Here is a 12,092-nt window from a genome sequence, read left to right as displayed (position 1 = left end):
AAATGGAGAAAAGAATAAGAACCCCAAATGACTCGTTATAGCCACTCTTTTCAGCTGCAGCCTGACAATTATATATATTCGTATGATAATATCTAATATGAAAAATGTCTATAAGAGAAAGAGAGGAAGTGTCATTTCATTTAATAAACTGTTCATTTCAGTGTATGGACGTTTTTACTAAATTATATAAAGTTTTTTCCTTCTAAATTTCACCTCGGGGTTTGTGAATGAAATGCCATTCTGGCATAGTTTTAAATGACCAGATAAAGATTTATAATCAGAATGTAATGTGGCTGGAATAATACTGACATAGAAATAATTGCTTTTCGACAGGTGGTCCTGCAGTTTCGTGATTAGACCTACAAATTCAATGTCAGCAGGCCGTCCATAGAGTCTTCCCTGGGTCTCAGTGAAGAATGAACTACTTTTCTGAGATTCTACCTTCTCAAAGCTCAGACTCTAACAGGGAGTAAACAGGATTTCTGGAAGATCTTTCCACTGTCTTTCTGATGCTATAGCATCCACTTAGCGTAGATCTATCTTTGCATGCAAGTGGGATGACAGAGTGAAGTGAATGTGCTTAATTATTTCATATTGAACAAAGAAACAGGGTAACAAAGACTTGGGAATTAAAAAAAAAATTCTTCTCTCAGTAGACCTACAACATGCAAATGAGCAAAGCATTCTGTAGACAAACAGGGTCCTGAAAAGGTTGTATTCTGCTTAAAGGATCTCTCTCGAGCATTCATGAAATATCATGCACCCATAGACAGCAACTGTCCGACAAAGACTTGTTCATATGAATATCATGTGAATGCACTATATTCAGAGGCAATGGAAATCTACATAGGTTTGTTGATTCAAGAAATAGTAATTGAAAACTCCTGTGTTGCAAGTCCTGTTCTGAGTGCTATGGCGACAGCAGAGAACAAAATAGACCAAAAAAACAAACAAAAAACCATCCAGATGACGAGACAACTAACATAGTGGTTTATGCTAAAGAAGGAAGTAAAGGAGTGAAGGAAGAGAGGACTCTGGGAGAGCGTGATAATTTTAGATGGGATGTTCAGGAAAGGCCTCAAGAGACAGTGACGATTGAATAAAGACCTGAAGGAAGCCATGTAGCTATCTCTCAGGGACAAAGACCACCAAGGTCGGAGTTTGTCTGGAACATTACAAGACGCACAGCAAGTGAACCAGGAGAAGGAAGAGGAGGAAAAGGTGTCAGGGATGTAACGAGGGTCCTGGAGAGTCTTGTGTGGATTTGGAGATCTGATTTCAGCAAGAGAGAAAATTCTATTGGAGGATTTGGAGCAGAGGAGTGGCGTGATCTAATTATATTTGAACAGAGTCTCTTGGACTATGGGGTGGAGAAGACACTGAAGCAGGCAGAAGTGGAAGACCAGTTGGGAGGCTGAGGCAAAAATCTAGGGTGCAAAGATGAGGTGCCCGGAGCACAGTAGATCAGATGAGGGTGTGGTGGTTGGATTCTGAACGTATTTTAAAGGCTAACCTGATATCATTTGCTGAAGACTGGATGTGGGAGTGAGAGAAAAAGAGAAGTTGAACTATAAAAAATATTCCTTAATATATTTTGTATATGCATATACAATACATAATCCACACACATAGTATATTTTTTTACCAGAGCAACTTGAAAAATAAAAGCTGTCATCTGCTAAGATGGGAAGACTGCCAGAGGAACAGGAGGTAGGTGTTTTGTTTTCTTTTGTTTTTTTGGGTGGGGAGAGTAGGGGAAGTTGATAGAAATGAGTATCAGGAATTTAGGACATGTATTAGTCTGTTTTCCATTATTCCAATAAAATGCCTAAAGCTGGGTACCTTGGATAGAAAAGAGGTTTATTTAGCTCACAGTCCTGGAGGTTGATGAGCTGACATCTACTTGGCTCTGTGAGGGCTTCATATCAGATGGCATCATGCCAGGAGCATATGGGAAGGGAAGAGATCATATGGCAGGAGAGAATGGGGAGGATCAGTGTTGTTCTTTTATAGCAACTCACATTTTGGAGGGTTACAGGGGATTGAACCCAGGGGCACTTAACCACTGAGCCACATTCCCAGCACTTTTTTATATTTTATTTAGAGACAGGGTCTCACTGAGTTACTTAGGGCCTTGCTAAGTTGCTGAGGCTAGCTTTGAACTTGCCATCCTCCTGCCTCAGCCTCTTAAGCTGCTGAAATTACAGGAGTGTACCACCATGCCCAGCACAACTCACTCTTATGGGACTTAACTAGGTCCCAGGGGGACTACTTAACCCTGTACAAGGGCATTCCCCCAGTGACCTAATGGCCTCCCACTAGGTCCCTCCTCTTAAAATTCCATCACCTCTTAGCATTGCTACCTCAGGGACCAAGCTTCCAACCCATGAACCCTTGGTGCACAAGCCACTTCCAAACCACAGCAGCGTATTCAAAATCTCAACGGAGCACCAGACAACAGAGTAGAGATGCTGTCTGGGCAGTTGCTTATCTACTTCTGGAGTTTGGGGGGAAGGTCTCATTTACATGTGTAAATTTTGGAGTCATCCGCATAGATGATATTTAAATCAATCAGATGGACTATCACGGAGGAATAACTATATTTAAATACCTTTATTAGGGAATGTATAAAGGGCAGAGAAAAACAGCAAAGGAGACTGGGCAGGCGGGGGAAGAACTGCCAGAAGAGTTAGGACCAAAGTAGGCAAATGTGGTATCCCGGAAGCTAAGGAAGAATGTCTTTCAAGGTCTATTGTTGACCTAAGTTGGGAGAATGAAGCCTGAAATGTAAATACCAGGAGATTAACAACATGGAGGTTATCTGTGGTCCTGAGCAGACCAGATGAACATACGGATAAAACCAAATTCAAAGGTGCAGAGGAAGGGCACAGGCCACATACTAGGCTGTTGTCCTCGATGTGTCCATCACAGCTCTCCTACCCACTGTCCTCTTCTGAAACACAGCCCTCCCTGGCAGACCCAGGCTGTTTCTTGTACATGGTGGCCTTATTCAGTACCACAGGACTGGAGAGTGACTGACCCAGGAGAGGGTCTGACTCAGAAAGCTCTGCCAGCACTTGAAATGTGCAGAGATAGGCTGACATCAGTAGCCCCTGAGGTTGAGAGACTACATGAGCAGATGTCACAAGAAAGCATCAATGGGCTGCAGTTTCAAGTAGGCAGAAATCATGAGTCTGGAGCAGATTTTATAGCATAGAAAAATGACATGCAGGTGATGGACAGGCTAGAGGCAGGCATCTCACTCCTCGGTTTATACCCAAAGGACTTAAAATCAGCATACTACAGTGATGCAGCCACATCAATGTTCATAGCAGCTCAATTCACAATAGCCAGATTGTGGAACCAACCTAGATGCCCTTCATCTGATGAATGGATAAAGAAACTGTGGTATATATACACAATGGAATATTACTCAGTCATAAAGAAGAACAAAATTATGACATTTGCAGGTAAATGAATGAAATCAGAAGATATCATGCTAAGTGGAATAGACCAAGCCCAAAAAGCCAAAGAAAAATGACATGCAGATATAAGAGTGTGGTGGCTGCCTGCTAGCAGAAAGGAAGCCTCATAAGAAGAAGCAGAAAGAATAGCTGCGTCACACAGATAGCAGGGCACTAGTCAAGATCCATAAAGTATGGCCCTATTTCCAGAACCACCCACCAACCCTAAGCCCCAGGATGACCCTGCCCTCTGTTCTCCTCAAGATTCTTTTTTTTTTCTTTTTTTTTGGCGGTGCTGGGGATTGAACCCAGGGCCTTATGCTTGCAAGGCAAGCACACTACTAACTGAGCTATCTCCCCAACCCTCCTCAAGATTCTTGTTCCCCTGTCACCGTCACTGTGAATGTCTCACGGCCCCACTGCCTAAGCTAACTTGGATACAATGAAGACCTGAGTTCAATGAGAAAAGTGTTGCCAATGCAGAGCAAGAAGTGGATGCAAGGCCATCAGAGGGTCTAGAATTAAAGCAAAGAACATAAACGCAACAGTCAATGCTGCAGGAAAAGTTGGGGTTGTGAAGAAGATGAAAGGACTTATTCATAATGTGATAACAAAATGCAGGTCTTTCCTCTTGTCTAATGGGAAATGGGTTCATTTCTCACTGACTTCTTCCTTTCTCGCTTTGACTGATCATGCCACGAAGTGACCTTGAGGAAGGCTGGCTTTGCATAGTGGCCACACTGAGCAATGTTTGCTGGTTTAGAGAGACTTACGCAATTATCATCCTCAAACTGAGAGCATGGAGTGAACTGGTCCTTTGGGTCCCTGAGATTCAGGGCCAGGTAGTGTGCATTTGTTAAAGAGTGCCCAGCGTCATCAGATCTTTGTCTGAGATTGTTGTTTTTGTTGAGGTCATTGATAAAATCTGGATGTACAAAATTCAGAATTTGTTATGATTCTGAATTCTGGGGTCAACTATCAGTAGGATCACACAAGGGATCAGGAAACCTCCAAAACTCAACCATCTTGGAAAGGCTTTCTAAAATATCTTTGCTGTAGGGCAACATGGAAGAAGTTTCAAGACCTGTCCCTAAACTGATGACATTAAGGAAATATTTTAAGACACTTTTTATATTAGGGTTCAGCTAATTTCTACCAGATTAATTGTATCCCCTGGATTTTCATTTTGTACTATGTAGGCTGAATTGTAATCCTCTTATAATGACATTTATTGAACACCTACTTTGTGCCAGGTTGCATGTTAATACTGGGAATGCTGCATTAATCAATAATAATGCTAATCCAGTCAGGAAGTGTGGCGTAGTAACTCAGCACTCACAGGACAATTATAGGAGCTGGCATGCTCTGCAGTAAAACCACCCAGCAATTATTCTGGCTTACAGCCTATTAACTTTTACCACTTCCTTAATACAAGAGAATTTTATTACCAATTTACCCAGCAAGTTAAATTAATATTTATAAGAGTCATGGAAGCTGAGAAGCATGATGAAATTTCTAGATGTGCCTTGTCAACGCTGAATTTTTCCCCCCATCCTCTCATTAGTCCTTGACTGATCTCTCAGGGGTAATCAAAAATACTTGGTCCTTTTTTTTTTTTTTTTTTTTTTTAACTAGAATCAAGGGGAACCGCAATCCTCACTAAGGATTTCCCCTTGAAAAGTGGGAATCAGAAAAATTCTTAAAAAGAGCTGGGAAGAAACTTAGCATTGCTTACATTTTCACTGTGGGGCCCACATTGGCAATGCGGGGGAAAGACCCTCCAAGTGGGCCTGGGCTGTCTCCCTCTCACAGGAAGCTCATTGACTTTGGCTCCAGGGCAGCCCCTGGTCTGCCTGCCTGCAGACTCACGTTACTCTCTTACTGCCTGCAGACTCACCTTACACCCCTGGGGCCTCCGCTCCAGGCCCGGGCAGACAGCTGCTTTCCTCAGCCAGGCATCTTTCCTTGGACTGGGGAATCTCTTCAAAGGCAAGCTAGGGGCCAGTTCCAGGTGGCACACCCTCTGCTGTTAAGTAGGGACACAGTCCCTTCAGGGCAGGCAGGGAGCTGAGGGGGGTGGAAACAGCCTGGACTTCCAAGTCACTCTGGCGTCTCAGGTACCAGGCTCCTGGGACCCAGGAGCAGGGTCTGGTTCTGTGCCTTCTTAGCTCTGTGAATTGAACACAAAGCCCGACACGTTGCCGAGCCTGTTTTCTCACAGTAAAAATGGAAAAGCCTGCCTCAGAGGGTTGTGCAAGGACTAGTGAGAGCAGATGCACATGGCGCGCCCTCGTTGAACTCCAGGTCTTTCTCTTTGCTCAGCTCCCCCTGCTGGTAGTGATCCATGATGAGGAGGCTGCTGGGTAGGGTAGTAGCAGGCCCAGGAAGCTGAGAAGGGAGGGCAGAGGGAGCAGGAACCAGAGCAGGAGGAGGGAGAGGAGTGGAGGAGAGGTGCAGGGAGAAGGGGATGAGGTCGAAGAGGAGAAGGAGGAGAAGAAAGAGAGGGAGCAGAGGAGGGACAGGGAGAGGAGGGGGAGATACATAGAGACTGAGAGGCACAAAGAAATGATTCCATAGCCTTTGTGCCAGGAAAGTGGCAGGAGGTTAGGATTAGACGACAGAAATGATAAGCTGTTCAGGTACCACGGAAGGATGCAAGTTCAAGGGCAGAAAGTTACACCCACCAACAGGGCTGGTGGATAAAACAAAAGACATGCCCCAATGGGCCAGGTCCCAAGCAACAATGTGGTACTACTGACCTTAGTTTCTGTGTCCCTATCCCCAATCTGGCGTGGGTGACAATGATGCCCGTTTGTCAAGTGTTTCCCTTGTATATATGTTAGCTGGGCAGGGGATTTATTGAGATCTTAGTCTGTTTTTCCCATTGTTGTACTTCCTCTCGTTTTTCCACCTTTGTCACTCCATGTTTTGGGTTCTCTTGACTTATGTTGGCGATCGTCGGTGAGCTTTCTGAGGGGTGCAGGACAGAGTCTTTGGAGGGGGGAAAGGTGGATGTCTACAACAAGAGCCTTGGAGAGGTTCCCCAAAGCTGGCAACAGAACAGAGGTGTGTGTGGAGGAGACCCCAAACACCACTGAGGTTGAATTTCTCACCACACAGGCAAGTTGATTTAAGAAAATTCAGACTGTGACTTTTAAGAAAAATATGCCATATCTCCAAGTAAAATTCAATGCCATCAAATATACATTACCTCATTAAAAACCCACAACGATCCTACAAAACAGGTGTCATGGCCACTCCATTTTGCCTTAAAGGTCAGGTAACTTGATTATCCAGAGCTATTAGGGAGCAGGGCAGAACATTAAGCTCAGCTCCACACCCCCCCAACCCCTTGGACTCACTCGTCCACAAAGGGACAGCTTCCCCCATCATCCTTTTTTTTTTTTTTTTTTTTTTTTTTGCATCTTAACTGTGAAGTTTTCATTCTAGAATTTGGCTAAACTTTTATTTTGAAGCAGTTTCTCCGGAATTCCTTTTTGAGAAATTGAATTCATCATATACTATCCACTGTACGGCTTCATTTGCTCAGAGCCAGGAGACAGCGTGGTTCCCCATTCGGGTGCAGGGGTCCTGAGGAGACCAGAGGCATGTCTGCCCCCAGCTCCCTGCCTGACACACCCTCCTGGCCTGGGTCCCCTTTGGTCCTGTGAGTTTCCTGGCACCTCCCCTCCGAGGGCACAGAGAAGCCGTTTCCCCTACAGGAATGCTCAAAAGACATTTAAGGTGTCATTCATTACACGTCCCCAAGTCCTCTTGCTCTTAGCCAGAGGGGAAGGGAAATTCTAGTTCAGTGTTATTAAAACTTAAGGGGGGAAAAAAGGACAGAAAGAAAGAAACAGCCATAACAGAGTTCTTTGTAACAGTCTGGTAACCTGAACAGAAAAACCTTTGATAATCTCCCTGGGAGAGCTTAAATATTTCTCCTCTCGCAGCCTCCAAGTAAGGATGGCAGAGGGTCAGCGCTGAAACAAGATGACCTACTCCACCAGCTCACTAAGCCCTAATCCTCGAGGAAGGAAGTGGGGTCTAGTTTCCACGGTTGCTTTAAAAAAAAAAAAAAAAAAAATCAGGGCTTTGTTTCTTGGGATTGCTTTTCCAGTAATTGTAACACACGGTGGTTTGCGTTGGCAGGAAAGAGCCTTCTGAAGACAAAGGCTTGTTTCACAGCCCCGGGCTCGCTCTCCTGAGCCCACGGCGCTCGCGTGTTGTTCCGCGATGAGGCCACTGGGTGGCGCCGAAGGAGCCGAGATCGCGGTCAGGCCGCCGCTCCCAGCTTGGGCGGGAGAGACAGGCACGTCAGTCATTCACAGAGGTAAGGTCCGAAGCAGTGGCCCAAGGGAAGGAGAGTAAGGCGCTGCATTCCCCAGATCGCCTTTAGCGTGGATAGTCCGCGATTTCTCTCTCTTATATAAAGAGGAAATAAAAAGCACATTTAGAAAGGCAAGTTTCTATTTGGAAAATGCTATTTTGATCGGGGTTTTAAAGACAGTCTAAGTTAAGAGTGGGCAAATGCAGCTTCATGCAAGTTACCTGGTTGCACATCAGACCCCCAGATAGAAAACACTGATGGGGTAATTTTGCATTTCCTTCCTTCGCCCCCAGTCTCCACAGTTGCTCTCAGGCATCCCCCGAATTCTGAGGCCCAGTCCCACCCTGCATCCCTCCCCAGAGACCAGGCCTTAGTGGTCATCCCCTCCCCTCTGCTGCTCTCTTGAATAAGCTTGCTTAGGAACCACCATCATAAGAACCAAATTAACCTAGAAAGGAGAAACCCCTACCTGGCTCCCCACCTACCCATCAGCTACTTTATTACTTGTCATTTTCTTTCCCTTCTCTGTAAACTTTGGGAATAGACCTGTCTGTGAGCATGGCCTTTCCTTCCTCCCTCCAGTTTACTCTCATCAGCCCCAATTTATTTTCTGTCCCTCCAACTTCCCTGAAACTCACCACCTGTTATTCAAATCCAGAAAATGCTTTTGCTTCTCTTCTTCCATGGCTTTTCTCTTATGATACCAATGATCCTGGATCTCCCTGAACACCTTCCATTCTTGGCTCCTGTGACACTCACATCCTTTGGTTTTCCTCCCAGTCACCAGCTCCTCCCTGGTCTCATCACAGGAACCATTTCCCACTGAGCGCTCTGCTAGGTGTGGAAAGGGCCCCAGAAGGCCCCACCACAGCAGGACCCGGGCTTGAGAGACAAGTGACCCGAGTTCTTCATCCCTATTTATTTTTATTAAGTTAGAGCAACCTAGGCCAACTAGCCTGAGTATTCCCAACCATTCGGAGTAGGTTCCAAAGAGCAAAGGATACAGGTAGAGGATAGGAGGAAAGAAGGTTGGAAAGAGTGTGTGAAAGGTGCTCAGTGCTGGGCTAGTTTGGATCCAATCTCACAGAACCCCACTTCATGAATGGAAGAGACTGACAAGTGGCCACTTCTCAGGGAGGGTTGAGAGTAGTCAGCATCTCTCCCTGGGCTCCTGCAGGACATGCTAGAACCCGGTGCCCCAATTATCTACTGCAGCATAACAAACCATCCTGAAGTAGCAGGTCATGAGATCAGCTATTTGAATAGGGATAAAGGGGTGGGAGGAGGCTCATCTCTGCTTCACTTGGCACCAACTGGCGCAGCTCCACAGGGTATTAGAAGATCCACTTCCAAGATGGATCACTCTTATAACTGGAAAATTGGAATTGGCCTTTGACTGGGAGTTCCTGCTGGGGCAGAGTGTCAGAAGCCTTGATTCCTGTCCCCACATGCTTCTCTGTGATCTGCTTGGGTTTTCTCGTAGTCTAGTAGCCAAGTTGCTAAGAAGGTGAATCTCAAGAGACAGGTAGTAGAAATTGCCAGTTTTTTGGGGGGAAGGATACTTGGGATTGAATTCAGGGGCATTCAACCACTAAGCCACATTCACAGCCCTTTTTGTATTTTATTTACAGAGAGGATCTTGCTGAGTTGCTTAGGGCCTTGCTAAGTTGCTGAGGCTGACTTTGAACTCATGATCCTCCTGCCTCAGCCTCCCGAGTTGATGGGATTATAAGTGTGTGCCACTGTGCTCAGCAGAAATTGTCAACTTTTCAATGCCTGGGTTGCATCCACCACATTCTGTTGGTTAAATGATTAGAGCTCAAGTTCAAGAGGAAGGGAAACTGACTCTTTGCTAGAGGCCACAGTTCAAAACACCACACCTTCTCTTCTCTCCTCCTCTTCCTCATCCTCCTTATTACTCTTTGACTTCATCCTCACAGGTTGGGACTGGGTGGGGACAGTCACAAGAGTGAAGTTCAGAAGGTTTATGACTGTGGCCTTCTACTCTCCTTTCTTTCTCCATCCCGGCCTTAGAACTTCTTCCATTTGGACCTGACCAAGCTTGCAGACAGAAAAAAGGCAGTCAGTAATTTGATTTATTGATCCTTTCACAGGGGTGGAAAGACCAGATGCCTAAGTTTCAAGGACTTTCAGGCAGTCTGACAGTCCTATTTGGGGGCAAGAGAATGATCTAAGTGGAGGGGGTGATGTCCAGAGGTGCTGGAGCTTCGGGTCAGTGTTGCTGAGAGCCCCAGGCCTGTGCAGGGTTCCTGCTCCTCTCTTATTCTTAAAGGTCGATCATTATTACTGAAATGATTTCAAGTTCCCTTTTCTAGTTATTTCAGCTAGAAAGTAATAGAAAATCATGGTCACGAGGCCCAGACAGCCCAGGCATTTTCCTCTGAGGTTGGTGACGAGGAAGTGAGACATCGTGCCAACTAAGGTGGACATCTGTGCAGCAGGTCTTCAGTCGAAGCCACTAATTTACCTTCCAAACACTGCCAAGCAACTATCGGGGGTAATGACTCTGTCTCTTTCCAGACTCAGACCAATTTTGAGCCCATGACCTTGAGTGACACTGTACCTCCCACAGCTATTCTATAAAGGGGAGAATGATAGCGAGTCAGTGGAGTGACTCTTTCCAATTATGAAGGTGACAAAGGACATAAATATACCAAGGACCGAGACCTGCAGGGGGAGAGTGGCTCAGTGCCAACAACTACAGTGGCCTTTTTACACCAATTAGGTACATTTTCCTGATATAATCTTCTGCAAACGTTGAATTAATTTCCTTGACGCGCACACACGCACGCACACATACTTCTGCCCCAGCAGAACAGGAGCTCAGCATGGCCTTCACCCGGGGAGAATTTATAAAGTACAGCAAGTAAGGTGAACATTTATTTTAAAAGACTTTTCTACCGCAAGGGACGAGAGAGTCTAAGATGTCACTAGATGTCAGCTCGGGATTCCGGAATGATTCCTTAGGGGGGTTCCATCTCCTTTAAAAACCCGCCACTTGACCTTGTGAAACAGTCTGCGGAGGCTGTGATTCAGCTTCCTCAGAAAAGATCTCAGCTGGGAGGATTTGGGAAATTTTGTGGGCTTTCCAGCCAGAGCTTAATGGGTGGATCAGATTTAGATAAAGGAAGAGGAGGGCGAGAGGAGTTCCGGTGAGAAGAGATGGATGAGCGAGATGCACGAGATGCACGGGAAGGAGGAGTCTGCCTGCAGCAAGGGAGGGGCACAACTTTGGGGTCTGACCCCCACTGGGTTTAGCTTTCTGCCCCTTACCTTTGGCAAGACCCCCCCCCCCCTTTAAAGTCTCAGTGTCAATACCTGAAAGGCAGGGATTGAATGACATGACCGTGTCGCACAATGCGCCAGTTCATCGGATGGATACCCCTCTGTCAGGTTGCTCAGGTGCAGGAGTGTGAGGTAGGGGGCAGGGGTTAGGAGCTAGAGACGATATGGAAAACTACAGAACAGAGCTCTAGACATCTGACCCTTTGTCTTTAACACACCCATTATGGGAGGAACCAAAGGAGAGAAAAAAATTAAAGGAAAATATGAATAATACCCACATCAGCAATGGTGTGGTTAAAGGTACTCAAATGTGTTTCTTATGCTCTTATAAACTGGAAAGAAAATCTTTTAGGAAAGCAATTTGTTGAGTTGTATTCAAAGATCTGTGGCCTGAGCCAGTTATTCTGCAGGAGTCGATTTATCTTTTAAACGTTGTTTGAATTGAAGTTGGGGCCAAGCAGGAGGGCTGTCAGGCAGGGCTCAGCCACAGGGAATGAGTGGTGGAGCAGAGACAGAGTAGGGTGTTAGAGCCCACATGGGGTGACATCTGTGCAGAGGGTAGTGGAGGCAGTGGCCAGTGTCGGAGGCCAGTGGGAGACTGGGTACACAGAGAGGTATTGGTAAATAAGTAACCACATAAGGGACATTGGGAGCCAGGTCTCACTATTGGAGAGAGCAGTTTTAACCACAGAAATGGAGAAAGCTGGACTGAAGCCTGAGCTGTGGAATTGGAAATGGGGCTACTGACGTGAATTCATGGTTGCAAACTCTACAGGTGACAAATGCCCGCCCTTGGTTGTCTTAATTTACATTTTTATCAGATCAGTGAGGCTGACCATTTTTTCATTTGCTTATCTTTATGTTTAGTCCCTTCTCAGAAATGCCTGTTTATATCTTTTGACTTCAAGAGTTTCTGGAATTTGAGTAAACTTAGCTAATCCTTCCTAGTAAGTTTCGTGACTTTTCCTCATTCTTTGGTTCTGTGTTATCTT

General features: G+C 45.6%; 1 protein-coding gene across 2 annotated transcripts in view; it reads left to right on the top strand.

The window, feature by feature from the left end:
• The first annotated feature begins 1,005 nt into the window (after nt 1-1,005).
• The window catches only part of LOC306662335 (uncharacterized protein), a 36,291-nt gene continuing 25,204 nt past the window's right edge, over nt 1,006-12,092 (top strand). The window contains exon 1 of one of the 2 annotated variants that reach the window (XM_079141871.1): nt 1,006-1,710. In XM_079141871.1, coding sequence (XP_078997997.1) covers nt 1,684-1,710 — 27 coding nt within the window. In that variant the 5' untranslated portion in view covers nt 1,006-1,683. Of the gene's footprint in view, nt 1,711-11,756; nt 11,876-12,092 lie in introns of those variants that run through there. The other variant, XR_013764085.1, reaches the window with a different exon arrangement.

This window comes from Sciurus vulgaris, assembly GCF_902686455.1.
Source record: "Sciurus vulgaris genome assembly, chromosome: 5".
Lineage (NCBI taxonomy): Eukaryota > Metazoa > Chordata > Mammalia > Rodentia > Sciuridae > Sciurus > Sciurus vulgaris.
Note: the sequence above shows the minus strand (reverse complement) of the source record. Positions and strands in the feature narration are given on the sequence as shown.